Source organism: Hyla sarda, chromosome 5 (assembly GCF_029499605.1).
Source record: "Hyla sarda isolate aHylSar1 chromosome 5, aHylSar1.hap1, whole genome shotgun sequence".
Classification (NCBI taxonomy): Eukaryota; Metazoa; Chordata; class Amphibia; order Anura; family Hylidae; genus Hyla; species Hyla sarda.
In genome coordinates this window covers 355,035,422-355,059,198 of record NC_079193.1, presented here as the reverse complement: position 1 = coordinate 355,059,198, position 23,777 = coordinate 355,035,422, and the positions used below count along the sequence as shown (strand labels likewise).

General features: G+C 43.5%; 1 protein-coding gene across 2 annotated transcripts in view; it reads left to right on the top strand.

Annotated features, from left to right (window-relative positions):
• Positions 1 to 23,392, top strand: part of MRPL13 (mitochondrial ribosomal protein L13) — a 65,952-nt gene extending 42,560 nt beyond the window's left edge. For both annotated transcript variants that reach the window (XM_056522688.1, XM_056522687.1), the window contains exon 7: positions 23,239 to 23,392. In XM_056522688.1, coding sequence (XP_056378663.1) covers positions 23,239 to 23,263 — 25 coding nt within the window. In that variant the 3' untranslated portion in view covers positions 23,264 to 23,392. The remainder of the gene's footprint in view (positions 1 to 23,238) is intronic.
• The last annotated feature ends 385 nt before the right edge of the window (positions 23,393 to 23,777 follow it).

Here is a 23,777-nt window from a genome sequence, read left to right as displayed (position 1 = left end):
TCCCGGTGTTTGTATGGAGTTTATATGGTCTCCCTGTGTTTGTATGGAGTTTATATGGTCTCCCTGTGTTCGTATGGAGTTTATATGGTCTCCCTGTGTTTGTATGGAGTTTATATGGTCTCCCTGTGTTTGTATGGAGTTTATATGTTTTCCTTGTATTTGTATGGAGTTTATATGGTCTCCCTGTGTTTGTATGGAGTTTATATGGTCTCCCTGTGTTTGTATGGAGTTTATATGGTCTCCCTGTGTTTGTATGGAGTTTGTATGTTTTCCTTGTATTTGTATGGAGTTTATATGGTCTCCCTGTGTTTGTATGGAGTTTATATGGTCTCTCTGTGTTTGTATGGAGTTTATATGTTCTCCCTGTGTTTGTATGGAGTTTATATGGTCTCCCTGTGTTTGTATGGAGTTTATATGGTCTCCCTGTGTTTGTATGGAGTTTATATGGTCTCCCTGTGTTTGTATGGAGTTTATATGGTCTCCCTGTGTTTGTATGTAGTTTATATGGTCTCCCTGTGTTTGTATGGAGTTTATATGGTCTCCCTGTGTTTGTATGGAGTTTGTATGTTTTCCTTGTATTTGTATGGAGTTTATATGGTCTCCCTGTGTTTGTATGGAGTTTATATGGTCTCCCTGTGTTTGTATGGAGTTTATATGGTCTCCCTGTGTTTGTATGGAGTTTATATGGTCTCCCTGTGTTTGTATGGAGTTTATATGGTCTCCCTGTGTTTGTATGGAGTTTATATGGTCTCCCTGTGTTTGTATGGAGTTTATATGGTGTCCCTGTGTTTGTATGGAGTTTATATGGTGTCCCTGTGTTTGTATGGAGTTTATATGGTCTCCCTGTGTTTGTATGGAGTTTATATGGTCTCCCTGTGTTTGTATGGAGTTTATATGGTCTCCCTGTGTTTGTATGGAGTTTATATGGTCTCCCTGTATTTGTATGGAGTTTATATGGTCTCCCTGTGTTTGTATGGAGTTTATATGCTCTCCCTGTGTTTGTATGGAGTTTATGTGGTCTCCCTGTGTTTGTATGGAGTTTATATGGTCTCTCCCTGTGTTTGTATGGAGTTTATATGGTCTCCCTGTGTTTGTATGGAGTTTATATGGCCTCCCTGTGTTTGTTTATATGCTCTCCCTGTGTTTGTATGGAGTTCATGTGGTCTCCCTGTGTTTGTATGGAGTTTATATGGTCTCCCTGTGTTTGTATGGAGTTTATATGGTCTCCCTGTATTTGTATGGAGTTTATATGGTCTCCCGGTGTTTGTATGGAGTTTGTATGTTTTCCTTGTATTTGTATGGAGTTTACATGGTCTCCCTGTGTTTGTATGGAGTTTATATGGTCTCCCTGTGTTTGTATGGAGTTTATATGCTCTCCCTGTGTTTGTATGGAGTTTATATGCTCTCCCTGTGTTTGTATGGAGTTTATATGGCCTCCCTGTGTTTGTATGGAGTTTATATGGTCTCCCTGTGTTTGTATGGAGTTTATATGGTCTCCCTGTGTTTGTATGGAGTTTATATGTTCTCCCTGTGTTTGTATGGAGTTTATATGGTCTCCCTGTGTTTGTATGGAGTTTATATGGTCTCCCTGTGTTTGTATGGAGTTTATATGGTCTCCCTGTGTTTGTATGTAGTTTATATGGTCTCCCTGTGTTTGTATGGAGTTTATATGGTCTCCCTGTGTTTGTATGGAGTTTGTATGTTTTCCTTGTATTTGTATGGAGTTTATATGGTCTCCCTGTGTTTGTATGGAGTTTATATGGTCTCCCTGTGTTTGTATGGAGTTTATATGGTCTCCCTGTGTTTGTATGGAGTTTATATGGTCTCCCTGTGTTTGTATGGAGTTTATATGGTCTCCCTGTGTTTGTATGGAGTTTATATGGTCTCCCTGTGTTTGTATGGAGTTTATATGGTCTCCCTGTGTTTGTATGGAGTTTATATGGTGTCCCTGTGTTTGTATGGAGTTTATATGGTCTCCCTGTGTTTGTATGGAGTTTATATGGTCTCCCTGTGTTTGTATGGAGTTTATATGGTCTCCCTGTGTTTGTATGGAGTTTATATGGTCTCCCTGTATTTGTATGGAGTTTATATGGTCTCCCTGTGTTTGTATGGAGTTTATATGCTCTCCCTGTGTTTGTATGGAGTTTATGTGGTCTCCCTGTGTTTGTATGGAGTTTATATGGTCTCTCCCTGTGTTTGTATGGAGTTTATATGGTCTCCCTGTGTTTGTATGGAGTTTATATGGCCTCCCTGTGTTTGTTTATATGCTCTCCCTGTGTTTGTATGGAGTTCATGTGGTCTCCCTGTGTTTGTATGGAGTTTATATGGTCTCCCTGTGTTTGTATGGAGTTTATATGGTCTCCCTGTATTTGTATGGAGTTTATATGGTCTCCCGGTGTTTGTATGGAGTTTGTATGTTTTCCTTGTATTTGTATGGAGTTTACATGGTCTCCCTGTGTTTGTATGGAGTTTATATGGTCTCCCTGTGTTTGTATGGAGTTTATATGCTCTCCCTGTGTTTGTATGGAGTTTATATGCTCTCCCTGTGTTTGTTTATATGCTCTCCCTGTGTTTGTATGGAGTTCATGTGGTCTCCCTGTGTTTGTATGGAGTTTATATGGTCTCCCTGTATTTGTATGGAGTTTATATGGTCTCCCGGTGTTTGTATGGAGTTTGTATGTTTTCCTTGTATTTGTATGGAGTTTACATGGTCTCCCTGTGTTTGTATGGAGTTTATATGGTCTCCCTGTGTTCGTATGGAGTTTATATGGTCTCCCTGTGTTTGTATGGAGTTTATATGGTCTCCCTGTGTTTGTATGGAGTTTATGTGGTCTCCCTGTGTTTGTATGGAGTTTATATGGTCTCAGTGTTTGTATGGAGATGCTCCAATCTAATACCATTCACAGCTGGCAGTTTGCTGCAATTGTATCCAGTCGTATCCTTTTTAATGGGGTGCAGAGGTAGCTGTTCCATCCAGACCAAGATGCCTGATAGGTCCTAAAGGTCCATCTGCCTCATAAGGTGACACCAGAGTAATGGTAGGTGGGGGACCTGTTACTCATTTTGTATTTGCCCTGGAGTTCTAAAAAGGTACTCCGCTGCCCCAGCATTAGGAACATTTAGTTCCGAAAGCTGGCTGCGGGAGATGGGGTCGGGTCATGATGTCTCAGCCACACCCCTCGTGACATCACGTCCACACCCCCTCAGTGCAAGTCTATGGGAGGGGGCGTATCGGCCGTCACGCCCCCTCACATAGACTTGCACTGAGGAGGCGTGGCGTGATGTCACAACCCCCCGCAGCCCGCACTCAGCATTTGTAAATAAATGTTCCGAACGCTAGGGCAGCGGAGTACCCCAAGTTACGACTCTGAGCAGCACAAATCAACCTCCTGTCCTGAAGATTTGCTGCAATGTATCAGCGCAGTAACAATGTAGCCTGGAGTCCTGTACAACTGTTTAGACTTGACAAAGTTGTAACAAACTATCAGCTGTAAGAAGTTTTCTTTCTATTCCCTGACAGCAAGCAGATCATGAAAATGATTCGGGATTGAAGCCAAGTATATTAGAAAGTTACAAAACTTTTCATAGACAGAAAACTAATGTTATCTGCATAAAATCAGAGAATGTGTAAGACAACGAAATCACCTTGGCTTCGTGCCCGCCTGTACGTATAGATTTGTACCTATTGGTTTCGCAGCGCTTAGCCGTTCCCTTTATGTCTCCGAGCTGTGTTTTTTGTTCTGGCTCATTGCAAATGATCTCCAAGGTATTTATCGTTCCTGAAAAGCCGCAGATGAAAAGTCTCCAACATGTGAAGCTCAGGGACCACATTGTGAGGATAATCCATTGTAATAAATGCAGTTTCTTCCCCTCAGATCTCCATTGTGCAGGATTCCGGTCTCAGACGTCGTCTCCTTAAGACCCCTTTATGGTCTCGCATTTATCCCGCTCTTTTACTTCTCAGCCTCCTGCTCTGGGGGTTAAAACATAAATGTGCGGAGCAGAATATCATCAATAGAAATGAATTTCAGACCCTTTTTATGGTCCCAAAATGTTCAATGTTCGTCGGATAGTTAAGTGAGGAAAGAATGAAGGCTTTGAAGTGAGATGGAAGTGACTGGGGCTTCATTTGCTTTAGCGCAGACGCTGGGGTTACGCCTCCCCGCACCTCGCCGTACTGTGAAGAAAGCTGCTTGTTCTATAGTCAAGTGGAAACCATTGTCAGCCCTTTAATGGACTATTAGTCAGGCTTCAGCTTCAGGCCGTACATTGGGATTCATTACCATGTCACAGGGGCGCGGGGTGAGGCATAATTTACAGCTTGTTAGTATTTACGTGTGTTGTGTTATGTTGGATTTTTCCTCTTTATATAAGAGCTGGAGTGAAGTATGTGCATGGATTAATATACTAATAGGGGTTTTTATTAATGGCTTTATTGCATATACTTTGTGACACCCATCAAACCCAGGAATGCACCATGTCTACAAAAACCCCAAACCCTTGTACTATTTCTACAGCACCCTTCAAACCTAGACATGTACCATCATTACAACACTAACCTGACCTAGGCGTGCGCCATCACTGCAACTCCTTCTGAACCAAGGCATTAAAGGGGTTCTCCACCATAAGGTGATTTTAGTACGTACCTGGCAGACAGTAATGGACATGCTTAGGAAGGATCTGCTCTTGTCTTGGGGCTATATGGCTATGTTGTGAGATTACCATAACGCTGTGCCTAGCTTTTTGTGAACTGGTATTTCCTGTTTGAGTTTTCTTCTTTGCCTACAAATCCCAGAATTCCATTTTCCTCCCTCCCACACATCAGCCACCCCACCCATTGAAACATAAATGAGCTGCATCCATTCAAAAGACCGGTGGTTTTCAATCAGGGTGCCTACAGCTGTTGTATTAGTTGCAGATTGATCTCTCTCCCACCAAGCAATCGCTCCACACATTGAAGCAGACAGGCTCGCTGTCATCAGCTGACTAGTGATGTAATGTCTTGGCCGCATTGCAACCTGGGAAACATCTGAGACAACAGTCATTTTGTATGCTGGTAAAAATAAATATTTGGGTGAAAATCACAGAAGAATTGTGAGAAAACCGTCACACACAGGTACAGACACTATATTATGAACTACACTAACTTTACAGCCCCTGTAGCATAGTCAAATAAAAAAAAATCCTGGAATACCCCTTTAACTGTCCCTACTTCACCCAACAAACTAAGGCATACACCACTACAACACCTGCCAAACCTAGTGGGAGAAGAAATGCAACGGTTGTGCGCCCGACCTCTAAGCCCGACCTCTAAGCCCGACCTCTAAGCCCGACCTCTAAGCCCGACCTCTAAGCCCGACCTCTAAGCCCGACCTCTAAGCCCGTCCTCTAAGCCCGTCCTCTAAGCCCATCCTCATTTATATCCTGACCTAATATCCCGTCCTTATATCCCAGCCTCTGCACTTGCCTGCCGGATAGTCGGCGGGGTGTTTAAAAGTCCCGGGCAATCTCTGCAACCCGAGAGTAACACAATCAGGAAATCCCATAGACTTTCATGAGACCTTGAGGTGGGTTAGATTTATTTAAAGGGGTTATCCAGGAAAAAACTTTTTTTTATATATATCAACTGGCTCCAGAAAGTTAAACAGATTTGTAAATTACTACTATTAAAAAAAATCTTAATCCTTTCAGTACTTATGAGCTTCTGAAGTTGAGTTGTTCTTTTCCGTCTAAGTGCTCTCTGATGACACGTGTCTTGGAAACCGCCCAGTTTAGAAGAGGTTTGCTATGGGGATTTGCTTCTAAACTGGGCGGTTCCCGAGACACGTGTCATCAGAGAGCACTTAGACAGAAAAGAACAACTCAACTTCAGAAGCTCATAAGTACTGAAAGGATTAAGATTTTTTAATAGAAGTAATTTACAAATCTGTTTAACTTTCTGGAGCCAGTTGATATATAAAAAAATGATGTTGTTTTTTCCTGGATAACCCCTTTAACTCTAGCTTTTTAGTTGACAACTATCTCTTTTAGTTGCAAAACTTCAACTCCCAGCATGCCCGGACAGCCGTTGGCTGTCCGGGCATGCTGGGTGTTGAAGTTTTGCAACATCTGGAGGGCCACAGTTTGGGACCTCTGTGCTGGACCATATATAAATCCATGCATTGAATACAATATGAGTATTTTGCAGCATTCCAGACGCTGTCACCCCCATATTAGTAATTCCCAGACATATAAACCTCTGTCATGTTCCAGGCAGCAGCCGCTTTCAAGTTCTCTTTTATAGGATTTTAGTAGACGCTCCAGAACAGCTACTGTGCCTAATCCATTATGTGTCCGTGAATGAGTCCTGCCAGTAACCCTGGATGATCACAAGACGCTTCTCCGAGACTGACGGATCCTAAACAACCGAGATCAAGATGTGACGTGAGAGAGGGAACCGTCCAGGGGGCAAATCACAGGAGATAAGAGGCCATTAGTCGTCATTTGTCGGCGAGAGCCCAAATCATGTCATTTCCATCCTCACATGTTCCCCTAAGTGATTTTACAGCCGCAAATTACAGAGGACAATGTTCTGGAGTGTCTGGATTAGATGGGAGAGGTACAGGTTGGGTCCGCCGTCTGCTGCCCAGAAGCTTTGAAGGTCCCCTCCTCCCCCGTCTGTATTATTCCTAAACATCTGGCAGGTAATAGCGCTGAACCAGACGGAGAAGATAGAATTATTATCATTATTACAGTATAGAGCTGATCACAAGCTGTTTGCAGCGGCGCGTCCCAAGTTTATGGCAGGGACAACAGTATGAATAGCCTTGTGCACTTGACTGTATTCTGGACACCCCCCCCATAGACTTCTGTGGTGTCATACTGTATCTCCATACTGAGGTATATGGTGGTTCTATATGTCCATATGAATTCATCCAACAAAGAAATATTGCTGGGTCATAAGGACTATGCATGCAGCAAAACTGAGGGAGTAGTGGATGCATGGAATAGACTTCCTGCAGAAGTGGTAGCTGCAAATGCAGTGAAGCAGTTTAATCATGCATGGGACAGATATAAGGCTATTCTTCATATAAGATGGGGATAGGTATAAGGCTATTCTTCATATAAGATGGGGATAGGTATAAGGCTATTCTTCATATAAGATGGGGATAGGTATAAGGCTATTCTTCATATAAGATAGGGATAGGTATAAGGCTATCCTTCATATAAGATAGGGATAGGCATAAGGCTATCCTTCATATAAGATAGGGATAGGTATAAGACTATCCTTCATATCAGATAGGGATAGGCATAAGGCTGGGGAGGGTGTTTATCAGATCATTCCCCTATGATACTTACTATTACTATTTCTGGACGACCTAGTGCACGCAGTTGGCACTTTAACCCGTTTTGGTTATTATTTGGTCAACACGATAGTATACCCGCATATGTTTATGCAGGATCATTTTTATTTATAAATAAACAATCCGCATTGGAACTCAGAAATCAGGCGCGTAGGTTATTGTTATATCTGGACCATCGGAACTCTCAATCACGCACAATTTTTTGCATTGGGGACGGTGGCACGGTGCTTACCCAAATTGCCCATATTGTTGCCCACGTTGCGAGTTACTTTACTGATCTGTACTCCACTGAGGATGCCTTTCTGTATTCTGGGATGAAGGACTAACTGGACTCTTATTTATTTTTGATGATTGTCTTTTGGAAAGTTCTGGTTTGCTTGATGCCTATGATGCAGATTTTATGATAGAGGAGGTGTTGGAGGCAAGGGACTTGGAAAGTGTCCGGGTCTTGATGTTTTGCCTGTGGAAGTTATCACCAATATATCTAACATCTGGCTCCTTACCTCTTGTAAAAGGGGTACTCCGCTGCCCCAGCGTTCGGAACATTCCGGGCGCTGGGTGCGTGCAGGGTCACGTCACCCCCTCAATGCAAGTCTATGGGAGGGGGCATGGCGGCCGCCACGCCCCCTCCCATAGACTTGCATTGAGGGGGCTAGACATGACGTCATGAGGGGCGTGGTTGTGACGTCACAACGCCCGCACCCAGGGTTCTAAATGAACGTCGGGTGCTGCAGAGAGATCCTTTGGATAGGGGATAAGTTGTATAGGGGTGGAGTACCCCTTTAAAGCCTCTTTTTATGAAGGGTCCTATCTGACTCTCTTTATAATGCCACAATAGTAGTCTTACTAAAACCTGACAAGGATCCATTAGAATGTAGTTCTTATAGGTCCATTCCGCTCCTTAATTTAGACTACAAACTACTTGATGTGATCCACACATAGGACCCTACGGATATATTATTGGAAGTGCTATCTATTACATACGTGGGAGTGTCAAGTAAGCGCGATTGAATTTTGGCTGCACTGGATGTGGCGAATGTCATCGATTCAATCGAATGGCCGTTTTGGTAGCAGTCCTGAGATCGTTTGGGTTTTAGCAGAAATGTATCCATTGGATATCCCTGTTGTATAAGTTTCCTAGAGCTAAGATGGCTATAAATGAGTCTTTATCATCTTACTTCTCGCTGGCCAGGGGTACGTGGCAGGGTTGCCCTATCTCTCCCTTACTATTCGCTTTGGATATTGAGTCACTGGCTCTTGGAATTCACCATCATCCACAATACTCTGGGACCGTTAATGGCATGAGGGAGTATTGGGTAGGTCTGTAGGTGGACGGTAGGAGTCTTTTCCTGTAATCACCATGTACCATATTGCCTCTCGTAAATTTACTCCTAGTCCAGTTTGGAGACTTTTCTGGTCTCCCTATCAACTGGGGTAAGTCGGCTTTTATTCCCCTTCTCCCTAATGACTGGGGACAAGAAGCTCATGGTCTTTGGATGGTAGACCCATTTAAATATCTGGGATATACATTAGGGATCGACCATTATCGATTTTTTTTAGGGCCGATACCGATAATCCTCGGAGGTTAAGGCCGATAGCCGATAACTTATACCCCCCTCCCCCGGCAACGCTGCTGCAGATCATTGATTTAAAGCGGGCACTTTAAATCAATGAACTGCAGCGGCTTTTGCGGTGCCAGAGACCGCCGTCACCACCCGCTTCTCTCCCCCCTACCTGTCCTGGGGTCCTTTCCTCCTACTTCTCCTCTGCCCAGAGATCAAACCACCGCCGCTGCCCGGGGTCTGCGCTACTTCTGGCTCCGGCGGCGTCCTGAGCTGTCACTTTGCGCACTGACGGTGATGTTGCGTTGAGGACTTGAGCACTCGTCCTTGCACAGCGTAACACAGGACGCCGCAGGAGCCAGAAGTAGCGCGGACCCCGGGAACAGGTAATTATAAAACCGGGGATGGGGGAGGCAATGGGGCGGCGGCAGTCTCTGGCCAGGACGGGGTGGGGGCGTGGCATTATCGGATAATCGGCAAGGTAATTGCCGATACCGATAACATCCAAAATCGTGAATATCGGCAGATAATATCGGCCAAACCGATAATCGGTCGATCCCTAATATACGTTGTCCGTCAGTTTGGGGAGGATTACCAATGTAAAATGTGACCATTGCTCCCTTATGTGCGAAACCTATTTATAACTTGATAAAAAGAGAGTATGTGGAGCTCACACTAAAGGGACACGAGGTTAACTGGATTCCTTCACTCAAGGAATATACTGGAAAAAATATAGAAACAAAGAGATCAGTCCTCAGTGTCTCACCCACATCTGTGAGTATGTGATGGATATCTGGTGTAAATAATAAAGCCAGTTGCAATTAATATACTGTTTAATATACAATAATAAAATATTAATAAAAAATTTCTCTAAAAGTTGCGCCTCCACAGGGCCCTTGCAATAAATAGGCTCACTTAAGAGAATATGTTAATACAATTATCTATAGAAATAATGATCTGATATATTACTGCGGTTCACCCTTATATAAATTGTTATATGGAAAAATCATATACAAAACTGCAAAGAAAATACATAGAAATAAACCTGTCAAAAATAATAATAATATTGCCAAAAAATAAAGTCCTGTAGTGGAATAGCCTGTAAAAATAGTCATGAAATAAATGATGGAATGCAAAATCCAAAAAATGTTATAATCAAATGAAAAATCCAATTAATTCCTAGTGTTTCCAATCCTGTACGTAAATGAATGATATGTCCAAATTTGATACAATAATATTATTCCCAGCAGACACTGTATCTTTAAATTGAGAGTGTCTCGATGGACATCCTGTTTGAAGGAAATTTGGCACACTGTGCCACTCGCCGCCCTTTGTTCAGATGTTCACAGGGTCTCGAAGTGTGACTCCACGGGATGGTGACTTTGCGACTGGAGGTGTCGACAACCAGTAATGGAGTCAAGCCTCTACCGGTGCCTGCAGATGGTAACAGTGCTCGCTTCGGCGTGAAGATGGATATCGCCCGATGGAAGCGGCGTGTGATGTAATCGGTCAGCTGATTGCAGGTCAGCTGACCTCAAATGCACTCGATCCCGGTATGTCCCGCAAGTTGGAATTTTCCCTGGCTTCGGACGGGAGGTTGCAGAGTGGCCTGGAGGATGTGGTTGTTGAGTCCAGTAATTAGCGCTGGATAGCAGAATCACAGTTGGCTGCTGATGGATCGCAAAAAGGTCTGCTGGTAGTTGTAGTCCTTCAAATAATGAAAGTTATAGTCCTTGATTCGTCAATGTCACGGACATAGTAAACATGGACGGACAATCATTCCGATATGATCCCTTTATATGGCAAAATAAAACCGCAGGTGAACCGCATCAAATATGAACTTGTAGCAATTCCAAACGCGTTTCGGGGTATCTATGGATAGTGTCTGACCTCTTCCTCAGTGGTACATACACAGAACATCATTTAGCTCATTATTTAGATCTTACTCAACACTGGCCGGTGTTGGAGGGCTGCCGGGAACGGAAACCTTCTTAGTTGTCTCGGGTGGCATCTTATGATTTATACGGATTGTATGATTTACCCATGTGGCACAATCCTTCTTTACCTCACTTTTCGCATGAGTTAGATCCACAGTTTTGGACATCATGGGGTGTGTACTCTCGGTGATGTACGTGATTATCAGGATTTTCATTCATTTCAGTATTTCCAGGATTCTAAAGACCTCCCCAAAGGATTCTTCCTTGGTCGTACTCCTGCTTCCTTCTCATAGTCTCAGGGTCCGAGGGGGATTATTTCAGCCCTCTACACATTTCTTCTTGGGGTCAAGTTAAAAAGTGGACCCATGTCAGATGAGCAATGGGATGAGGTTCTCTCCTCTCTTTTGTATATGCTGCCGCTAATAATAATACTCATCCTGTTATAGGTTTTTCATCACTGCTAACACTGGTTTGTTCATTTAGACTGGAGCAATGTCTGACAACAGAATGTTATAGATGTGGAATTCCTCGATCCGACTTTATGATGTGGTCCAGGATCCAGCTCTCGCATTCAGACCTTTTGTTCGGATGTAGTGTGTTTTTTAATTGCTCTATTGGGGATGTATAGTGATGGTTGAAGGGTCGTCTTTTAGGCCTTTTTTGAAGCAGAGCAGCAGTCACACTTTTCTTAGTTCGTAAATCCATTGCTCTATTATGGATGAACCCTAGGGTCCCAACTCTTTCTTATTGGCAGAGATTGGTAAAGACTACTGTTAAATACGAATATCTGATCTTTAAACATCAGAAATGCCCAGCTAAGTTAAATAAAGTTTGGCGTGTATGGGGTCACTTTTCTAGTACACAGCTAATAGGTTTTTCACATTGTGCACTATTCTATTACCTGCCCCTTTATTAAGGGGATATTAAGGGAGAACTAGCATTCAGGACAACTTGTCCCTATCCAAAGGATAGAGCATAAGAGTCTGGACGCACTCCAGCAGTCCCCAGGAACAGAGACACACACTGTTCCTGGGGACTACCGGGGTGCCGTGCAAGCAGTTGGACCCCCCCTGCAATCAGACCCTTTTCCCCTATCCTTTTGGAAAGTGGATAAGTTGTCCTGCATGATAGTTTTCCTTTAATGATGTATGAGATTTCCTTCGTGGCCGGTCTGTCTTTTCTTTTTCTTGTCCTACCTCACTATACTCATCGTGTGGAGGTTTCTGTTTACATTCTCTTTTCTTTATTTGTCCCCATTACTATTGGAAGATTTGTGCAACATTGATTCCAATGAGGTCGGTGATTTGTATCCAAATGCTACTGATGCTCACTGTCAAAATTGGTTTAATTGTTGTGCAATAAGACGAGATATAAAAAAAAATTTGAAATGGCAAGTATTTGTCCATTGGCTGTTTTTTTTATTTTATTTTTTTTTTATTACTTTTTTTGATTTTTACTTTCTCATAAATGTTTTATGTTTTTTTTTTCTCCATTCTTGAACCCTCACCCCCATGTCTTGACAAATCCTTTTATGGGCCCTTTGATCCCATGTACAGCACTAATGCTGCAGTTCCGTAACTTACCCCTTACTTGTAAACAGTCACGTTTCCCGCTCATCGTGACAGGCGGCTCTTCTACATGACAGTATGATGGACGGCTTGTCCTAGGACTGTAACAAGATTAACAAGTCATCTTTCATGATGATGACGATGATGATGGTGGATGTGTCTGATCTTGTCTTCTTTTCCTGTTGAATGGGGGAGCCTAACAAGAAGACTTTAGGCTCCTTCAACGCATTCTTGTGCTTGGCATCTGTCAACATACTATCCCCTTACTTTTGTATGTACTGTTTTATGAAGCAGAGTTAAAGGAGTAATGTAGTGGAAAATAACTCATCCCCTATCCAGAGGATAGGAGATGATTTATAGATCACGGTGGGTCCGACCGCTGGGACCCCCTGCAATCTCCTGTACGGGGCTATGGCAGTCCGCAGGAAGGGGGTGTTCCGTTCCCACGTGATGCGGTGGCTGACATGCCCCCTCTATGTATCCCATAGAGATACATGGAGGGGGAAGTGTCTGCTGCGGCTTCCTTTTGGGGATGGCACGGCGCTTCCTGCGGACTGCCATGGCCCCGTACAGGAGATCATGGGGGTCCCAGGGGTCGGACCCACAGTGATCTATAACTCAACTCATATGCTTTGGATGGGGCATAAGATATATTCCACTACAGTATTCCTTTTAAAGGAGTAGTCTAGTTCAGAAACATTTCTCCCCTATCCAAAGGATGGGGGATAAGTGTCAGATGCGACCCCTGCGAGCCCCCGCGATCTCTTGACAGCTTTCTGGCTTTCTTAATGCACGGAGCTGTGTCAACCACCGCAAGAAGGACTAGAGCCATCAATGTGCCACCTAAATGGCCGTGTGATATTTGGCTACCAAAACTAGGTAGGTGTCGGACACATGCTGATCAACGGATGGTTTCCACAGTTCCTACATGTCTATAAGTTGTCTCTGGTGGGACACCACTTTTTGGCTATAGCTCTGTTTTAGGCTAGGTTTACATCCGTTCCCATCCGACCTGTTAAGGGTCCAATAGGCTTTTTTTTTTTTTTTTAACCGATTGGGCCCTAAAACTGGTGGGATGCCGATGGAACTCCGAATATGGGAGTCAGATGGCAATGTGAACAAGGCCTTAGTTGCTCCTAGCTTCATTCTTGCAGCTGCCCTAAAGGAGATGTTACTTAATTACATTGCCAGCTGGTCCTTAGAATAGGCCATCGCCGTCTGATGGAGTACCACCCATGGGTGAGTAGGCACAATAGGCAAATGCTCTGACCCTTTGTTCTACCAATCGATTGGGAGGGGGGTTTAGTGGTAGTGCTTATCAATTGACATATTTTAGACAATAGTACAGAGCAGTCGTGAAGAATTAGAAGTCCCCACAGCATAATGCAGTTACTAAGGATCTGTACGGTCAGTGCTACAGTCACTTACTAAGGATCTGTACGGTCAGTGCTACGGTCAGTTACTAAGGATCTGTACGGTCAGTGCTACAGTCACTAAGGATCTGTACGGTCAGTGCTACAGTCACTAAGGATCTGTACGGTCAGTGCTACAGTCACTAAGGATCTGTACGGTCACTTACTAAGGATCTGTACGGTCAGTGCTACAGTCACTTACTAAGGATCTGTACGGTCAGTGCTACGGTCAGTTACTAAGGATCTGTACGGTCAGTGCTACAGTTACTTACTAAGGATCTGTACGGTCAGTGCTACGGTCAGTTACTAAGGATCTGTACGGTCAGTTACTAATGAACTGTACGGTCAGTTACTAATGATCTGTACGGTCAGTACTATGGTCAGTTACTAAGGATCTGTACGATCAGTGCTACAGTCACTTACTAAGGATCTGTACGGTCAGTTACTAAGGATCTGTATGGTCAGTTACTAAGGATCTGTACGGTCAGTACTACGGTCAGTTACTAAGGATCTGTACGGTCAGTACTACGGTCAGTTACTAAGGATCTGTACGGTCAGTACTACGGTCAGTTACTAAGGATCTGTACGGTCAGTACTACGGTCAGTTACTAAGGATCTGTACAGTCAGTACTACGGTCAGTTACTAAGGATCTGTACGGTCAGTACTACGGTCAGTTACTAAGGATCTGTACGGTCAGTACTACGGTCAGTTACTAATGATCTGGACGGTCAGTTACTAATGATCTGTACGGTCAGTGCTACAGTCACTTACTAAGGATCTGTACGGTCAGTGCTACAGTCACTTACTAAGGATCTGTACGGTCAGTGCTACAGTCACTTACTAAGGATCTGTACGGTCAGTGCTACAGTCACTTACTAAGGATCTGTACGGTCAGTGCTACAGTCACTTACTAAGGATCTGTACGGTCAGTGCTACAGTCACTTACTAAGGATCTGTACGGTCAGTGCTACAGTCACTTACTAAGGATCTGTACGGTCAGTGCTACAGTCACTTACTAAGGATCTGTACGGTCAGTGCTACAGTCACTTACTAAGGATCTGTACGGTCAGTGCTACGGTCAGTTACTAAGGATCTGTACGGTCAGTGCTACAGTCACTTACTAAGGATCTGTACGGTCAATGCTACGGTCAGTTACTAAGGATCTGTACGGTCAGTACTACGGTCAGTTACTAAGGATCTGTACGGTCAGTTACTAAGGATCTGTACGGTCAGTACTACGGTCAGTTACTAAGGATCTGTACAGTCAGTACTACGGTCAGTTACTAAGGATCTGTACGGTCAGTACTACGGTCAGTTACTAAGGATCTGTACGGTCAGTACTACGGTCAGTTACTAATGATCTGTACGGTCAGTTACTAATGATCTGTACGGTCAGTGCTACAGTCACTTACTAAGGATCTGTACGGTCAGTGCTACAGTCAGTTACTAAGGATCTGTACGGTCAGTGCTACAGTCACTTACTAAGGATCTGTACGGTCAGTGCTACGGTCAGTTACTAAGGATCTGTACGGTCAGTACTACGGTCAGTTACTAAGGATCTGTACGGTCAGTTACTAAGGATCTGTACGGTCAGTACTACGGTCAGTTACTAAGGATCTGTATGGTCAGTACTACGGTCAATTACTAAGGATCTGTATGGTCAGTACTACGGTCACTTACTAAGGATCTGTACGGTCAGTACTACGGTCAGTTACTAAGGATCTGTACGGTCAGTTACTAAGGATCTGTACGGTCAGTACTACGGTCAATTACTAAGGATCTGTATGGTCAGTACTACGGTCACTTACTAAGGATCTGTACGGTCAGTGCTACGGTCAGTTACTAAGGATCTGTACGGTCAGTGCTACGGTCAGTTACTAAGGATCTGTACGGTCAGTGCTACGGTCAGTTACTAAGGATCTGTACGGTCAGTGCTACGGTCAGTTACTAAGGATCTGTACGGTCAGTACTACGGTCATTTACTAAGGATCTGTACGGTCAGTGCTACGGTAAGTTACTAAGGATCTGTACGGTCAGTGCTACGGTCAGTTACTAAGGATCTGTACGGTCAGTGCTACGGTCAGTTACTAAGGATCTGTACGGTCAGTTACTAAGGATCTGTACGGTCAGTACTACGGTCAGTTACTAAGGATCTGTATGGTCAGTACTACGGTCAATTACTAAGGATCTGTATGGTCAGTACTACGGTCACTTACTAAGGATCTGTACGGTCAGTACTACGGTCAGTTACTAAGGATCTGTACGGTCAGTTACTAAGGATCTGTACGGTCAGTACTACGGTCAATTACTAAGGATCTGTATGGTCAGTACTACGGTCACTTACTAAGGATCTGTACGGTCAGTGCTACGGTCAGTTACTAAGGATCTGTACGGTCAGTGCTACGGTCAGTTACTAAGGATCTGTACGGTCAGTGCTACGGTCAGTTACTAAGGATCTGTACGGTCAGTGCTACGGTCAGTTACTAAGGATCTGTACGGTCAGTACTACGGTCATTTACTAAGGATCTGTACGGTCAGTGCTACGGTAAGTTACTAAGGATCTGTACGGTCAGTGCTACGGTCAGTTACTAAGGATCTGTACGGTCAGTGCTACGGTCAGTTACTAAGGATCTGTACGGTCAGTGCTACGGTCATTTACTAAGGATCTGTACAGTCAGTACTACGGTCAGTTACTAAGGATTTGTACGGTCAATACTACGGTCAGTTATTAAGTATCTGTACGGTCAGTGCTATCTGTACGGTCATGCCCGGACAGCCGTTGGCTGCTGGGGGTTGTAGTTTTACAATAAATACACAGTTTGGAGACCACTGCTCTAAGCCCATCAGTAAACTGGGAGTGATGGATCCGGTACAGTCGGTCGCGTGCTCCAGTGTAAATAAACCAATGGTTCAGGAACTTCTCCAAAGAGTTCTAATCACCGGGGCGATCTGGGGAGAGGCCGACTGTCATGATAAAGAACATCTGTGCTTTGGGAGTTCCCAAAATTATAAAGGTAAATAAACACATTAGTTTAGACTGGTTGTAAACTATCAAGTTTTTAAAGTCAAACTCCAGATGATCATATGTACGATATAAGGCTTTATACCCCTCACTGCCATTTGCAGGATTTGCTATACTCCTCACCAAGACAATAAACTGGTTATTCAGGCTTTAACCCTTTAAGGACTAAGCCCATTTTGGCCTTAAGGACCAGGCTAATTTTATTTTTGCGTTTTTCGATTTTTCCTTCTCGCCTTCTAAAATTCATAACTTTTATATTTCCATCCGCAGACCCATATGAGGGCTTGTTTTTTGCGTGACCAATTGTACTTCATAATTACCTCACTCATTTTACCATAAAATGTATGGTAAACCCAAAAAAATTATCATTTGTGTGAGGAAATTCAAATGAAAACCTAAATTTAGCAAATTTTGGAGGGTTTCGTTTTCACGCTGTACTTTTTACGGTAAAAATGACATGTTTTCTTTATTCTGTGGGTCAATACGATTAAAATGATACCCAAGTTATATGCTTTTCTATTACTGTACTGCTTTAAAAAAAAAATGTACGTTTAAAATTGCCTTATTTTGACCACCTATAACTTTCACATTTTTCGGTATATGGGGATGTATGAGACTTTTTTAATTTTTTATTTTTTATTTTTTGCTGTGATCTGTATTTTTTTTTTATTACCACTTTTTTGTGTATATGCGACTATTTGATCGCTGTTTAATTTTTTTTTCGAATGTGATGTCACCAAAAAGCAGCAATTTTCATCTTACATTTTTTTAATGTTTATGCTGTTTACCGTACGGGATCATTAACATTCTATTTTGATTGGAAATTTATGAACGCAGCGATACCAAATATGTTTAATAATTATTATTTTTACTCTCTTCTGAGTAAAATGGGGAAAAGGGTTGATTTAAATTTTTATTGTGGGAGAGGATTTTTCACATTTTAATTTTTTTTTGTTTTTTTGTTTTTTTTACTCATTATATCCTCATAGGGAACTATTTATAGCAATCATCAGATTACTAATACTGTTCAGTGCTATGCATAGGCATAGAAGTATAATCGGCGATCTTCTGCTCTGGTCTGCTGGAAGGCAGATCAGAGCAGAAGACCCCGGGAGAGCGGCGGAGGCAGGTGAGGGGACCTCCATCCACCATCTTGGCTGATCTGATCGCCGCGGGTGATCAGATCAGCCATTACAATCGCCGAACTGCCACAGATGCCGTGATCTGTATTGATCATGGCATCTGAGGGGTTAATGGCGGACATCAGCACGATCGCTGATGTCTGGCATTACTGGCTGATAGCAGCCGGCACCTGCTGTGTATGACGCGAGCACTACTCCGGTACAGGACGTAAATGTATGTACCAGCGCATCAGGACGTACATTTACGTCCATTGCCCTTAAGGGGTTAAAGGGGTACTCCGGAGGAACAGCTGCTGTATGCTTCAGAGGAAGTTGTGTAGTTCTTTCCAGGAGAGGTTTGCTATGGAGATCTGCTCCTCCTCTGGTCAGTTCCTGACCGTCCCTATAATTAGGATTCCTCTATAAAGAGAGACTCCAGATAGAAGCAATTTCACCTGTCCACTGAATAGGGCAGTGTTTCCCAACAAGTGTGGCTCCAGCTGTTGCCAAACTACAACTCCTAGCATGCCCCGACAGCCGAAGGCTGTGTGTAGTTTGTAATTCATGTCAGTCTACGATTAAGCACCTAGGTGCAAAACGCGTCAGGCATAATCTCGGTTTGTGACTTCTGTCTGAAGATTTAATAAAGCAAGAGCGGATTTTACCTGCATACCTCGGGTGCTGGACGAACTTCTTTCATATATATAAAACAGAAGGTGGAAAACAGAAAAAAAAGCTATACTTACCTCTCTTCTTCCTGCTTCAGAGGCGAGAGCTTGGTGCAGGACCTGCCAGCTCAGCAAATTACTGGCCGACATGGGACACTGCTACAGACAGTGATAGGCTGAGCCCGCAGGTCCTGCACCAAGCGCTCGTCTCAGAAGCAGGAGGAAGATTGGGAGATGGAGAAGCCGAATGGGAGTTGCAGGAGACCGCGCTAGGTAAGTATGACTTTTTTTCTGTTTCTTCCCATTCCTCGGCACCATATTGCTTTTAATCAAACAATGGATAAAACCTTTTAAGGGTGAATCCACACATGGCGAGAATTGTCTAGCATAGCTCTTAGATCTGTAGCAAATTCTGCATGTAAGCTCTGCTATGAATTCTGGTCAGTGCAGGTTACGACTGATGGGACCCCCTACCAATCCCAAGAACAGAGGGAAATTGTCCTCAGAATGAATGTAGTGCGGCGTCCATGAGCAGCCAGCGCTCTGTTCATTCTGTATGGAACCATAAAGTCAAGAAAAACAGGATGTTTAACGGGGCCTTTCTCCCGGCCAATATCAAGCAATCGTGTACACAGATTTTTTTACATAACCACCAGGCATAGTTACCATACTAAAGCAACTTGTTTCTGGTCCCTAATGGACCCTTCATCAGGATGCACATGCCTGATGAAGGGTCCGTTATGGACCAGAAACACACTGATCTAGTGCGGTTACTTATTTTGTGTATTTATTGTTTTAATATAAATATATACCGTATTTTTCGTCCTATAGGACGCACCGGCGTATAAGACGCACCCAATTTATAGGTGCAAAATCTAAAAAAATAAAGATTTTGAACCCAGTAGTGGTTTTCAACATGCGGACCTCCAGATGTTGCAAAACTACAGAGCAAACCGCCGCTCCGGACCCGTCACCGCTGCCCTGGATGTCGCTCCATCGCTGTCGCCGTGTCCCCGTCGCTCCGGAATGTCTCTGCTGCCGGCCGGGTACCCTCGCTCTCCGTCTCCGCCATCACATCATTACGCACGCCGACGCATGTACGAGACGACGTGATGACGAGGAAGGAGAGCGCCGGCCATACAGGGGATCCCTGAACGGAGAAGACACCGAGGAGGCAGGTAAGGTCCCTCCCGGTGTCCTGTAAGCACTAACCCGGCTATTCAGTCGGGCTGTTCGGGACCGCCGCGGTCCCGAACAGCCCAACTGAACAGCCGGGTTAGTGTCACTTTCCCTTCAGACGCAGCGGTCAGCTTTGATCGCCGCGTCTGAAGGGTTAATACAGGGCATCACCGCGATCGGTGATGTCCTGTATTAGCCGCGGGTCCCGGCCGTTGATGGCCGCAGGGACCGCCGCGATAGGGGTGTATTTGACGCACCAACTTTTTCCCCCCAGTTTTGCGGAAGAAAAAGTGCGTCTTATACGGCGAAAAATACGGTATATATATTTTTCTTTTAAATAACACCCATGCCTGCTGGTTTTTCTTAAAATTTAATTTAGTTCCCAACCTTGGATAAAGATTCGGGTGGATCGCAAAGCTTCTGACCCATCAGATATATGATACACGCTCATCCTGATGTTGGGCTTTCAGCACCAAGTGCAACTTGCAGAGGCCTTGTTAAAGATGAAAGAAGCGATCTGATTGGTTGCTATGGGCAACTGGGCAACTTTTCCTTTGGACAGGTTTTGATAAATCTCCCCCTATATAGAAACAATACTGTATAAGTAGGCACTGTTTGGTGTGGTTATGTGCGCACTATATGACGGTATACCATATAGTGGAGGGGCAGAAGGCACCATCCAAAGTAACTCCTGAATTAATAGAATTTTTTTATAACCTTCTTACCTCTCTGACTAATCCCCACCCTGGGAGAAAAGCTTATATAACAAGTAAAGCCTCCAAACCAATGTGACCCCCCCCCGAGCCGGTGCAGCATATTTCCCTGTGTAGACATGCTGTAGCCATTGTAAACCCGTCTGGCCCGTCCTCATCCTGTCTTAGGGTGCGTTCACACGGCCGTCTGTCCCCGTTTTTTTTTTTGTCCCCGTTTCGGTTCCGTTCTTTCAGGCTGTAAACGGATTAAAAACGTTTTTTATAAAAAAAAAAAATACCATTCATGTCAATGGGATTTTTTTTACAATCCCTTTACATCCGTTTGTACCCGTCTGGACTCATTTCCGGTTTTTTTCACATGCAGTATTTTTTCTTCCGTCATAAAAACGGATACAGTAAATTTATCATTGAAATCTATGGAAAACGGATGAGACTTTAATGTCATCCATTTTTTCAATCCGTTTTTTGATCCGTTTTTACTTCTGAGCATGCTCAGAACAAATACAATTTTTTTTTTTTGGTTTATTAACTGAACAATAACAGATACAAACGGATAACATCCATTTGCATTCGTTATTGTCCGTTTTTTTTAAAGTCCATTATTATTTTTGATGGGGGAAGAACGGGACGGGTCTAGACGGCTGTGTGAACACAGCTTTACCCCGCTGTGCGGACATCATCCTGTTTTACCCTGCTGTGCGGACATAATCACGTACACGACAGATCGCAGTTTCTCGCCTGACTCCATGTTTGTTTTCTCAGCAGCTTTGTTTGTATTCACCGCTGGCGGCTGTAGGACACGTTTTCATCACCACTCATTCATTACGCTGGTTATTTGTACTTTTTTTTGGATAGAACAGGCGCTTGGGGGGGACCGGCAGCCCGGTGGGGTCATGGGTTATTTATTATAGTAAGGAGCTGTCATGTTCTTGTAATAATGAATATGTATGTGGGTCTATAGGATAATGTATGCTGTGCCTGGAAGTAATATTTTAATATAATAATTATATTGGGGGAGATTTATCAAAACCCGTGCAGAGGAAAACTTGCCCAGTTGCCCATAGCAACCAATCGGATCGCTTTTTTCATTTTTAACAAGGCATCTGCAAAATAAATTTTTTTTCCTGTGCACTGGTTTTGATAAATCTCCCCCAATGAGTACTCCAGAGTGAGAACTGCTGGGAAGTTGTCTCATGTTCGTGGTGTTTAATATTGCATATGGACACGGGCTGACCTATATTGCATATGGACACGGGCTGACCTATATTGCATATGGACACGGGCTGACCTATATTGCATATGGACACGGGCTGACCTATATTGCATTTGGACACGGGCTGACCTATATTGCATATGGACACGGGCTGACCTAACTGAACAAGTTCTTTAAATGGGCAATGTCACCTTTAAAATCTTTTGACATGTTGTAAACTTTTTAGAAGCTTTGATTGTTCGGGGTCTTAGTATTTAGACCCCGCTTGATCGCTAGAACGAGGAGGGAGAAGAACGTGCTAAGAGTGATCTCTCCAGACTCTGTTCAATGTGACCAAGACAAACTTACAATCTAAGTCTATGGCAGTGTTTTCCAACCAGTGTGCCTTCAGCTGTTGCAAAACTACAACTCCCAGCATGCCCGGACAGCCAAAGGCTGTCTGGGCATGCTAGGAGTTGTAGTTTTCAACAGCTGCCATAGACTTATAAGCACTGGTCTATGGTATTATAATTCAGCACGTGCACTTTTCTCCCAGCTCATTCTAGCAATAGGTTGGGGTCTGTACACAAATCTTTTGACGTGTCTCTAAGACATATAAAAGCGACAGGTACACTTTTAAAGGATCACTTAACAAGAAATAGGCTAAGGGGGGGGGAGGCTCCTGCTGCAGCCAATTTTCTCATAGCTAGGCACAGCAAATATGTGTAAAAAAGGAAACCGAGAAGTGATGCTATCTAAGGGTGCGTTCACACGACCATCTGCCTTTGGCTGTCCGGGCATGCTGGGAGTTGTAGTTTTGCAACATCTGGAGGCACCCTGGTTGGGAAACACTGCATTAAACAATGTGATTTTCTGTGGGTCTGGCTGGTGATCACATGACCCAGGTGCAGTAATGAAATGCATAGATACAGCTGTGCTGGAATAAAACAGAGGACATTGTAGGACTAGTGATGGTGAATGTACATAATATGGGGGGGGGGGGGGGAAACAACAACAAACTATATTGCTTCTTCTATCCGGCCACCTTACTATTCTGCTGCAATTGCCAGTGACAAACCCCCTCATAAAGCTACAACAATGAGAATACAACCTTCTATGAAAATGCAATAGAATTGGACACAGGTGGGGTGGTCAGGCATATATCAAACATATAGGAATTGTGGTATCTAAAAATATAAACCAGTGTTCCCAGCCAAAGGCTTTCCGGGAATGCTGGGAGTTATAGTTTTGCAACAGCTGGAGGCACCCTGGTTGGGAAACACTGATCTATGGTATGAAATACCTCCTATGGAAGGGGGAAGAAAAGAAGTAGTTGCTAAAAAAAAAATAATAATAATAATATATAAAATCTATATTTTTTGTTTTCTGATGTGTAGAGGTTAGTAGGTTCCCGTACATATCCTCATAGCTGATGCCTTCTAACCTTGAGTTCTTTCTTTGTCTTGTTTATGTGTCATGACACAAATGAGTAAGTCATTTCTATATCTTTTATATTGCAGATCCTCAGACTACCTGCCCAAATAACTCTGTGAATATCAAAGGAACACCAGGACAGATCATCTCCGAACCTGGGAAGATTTATGTCGATTTTTGTTATGTTTATATGAACGTTGCATTTTGCTTTATAATAAATCCATTTGACATTCTGCACAAGGCTTTTGTAGTGGCGACTAAATTACCATCTCCACACATTGGTCCATGACTACCGATCCTTTTTTTCTAGAGTCCCAATTTAATTCTTGTGGAGTATTGAGCGTCATGTCTGAAGGTCTGTGGACTCTTGCGGCTCTATTCACCTCACATCTGTTGTGCATGATCCGCGCATCGTTCTGGTCATGTACAGGACGTAAATGTACGTTCTGGTGCGCAAAGTACTGCTGCACCAGGACGTACATTTACGTCCTTGGCCGTTAAAGGGTTACTCCCCTGGAAAACATTTTTTTTAAATCAATTGGTGCCAGAATTTGTAAATTACTTCTATAAAAAATAAATAAAAAAAACTCAATCCTTCCAGTACTTATCAGCTGCTGTATACTCC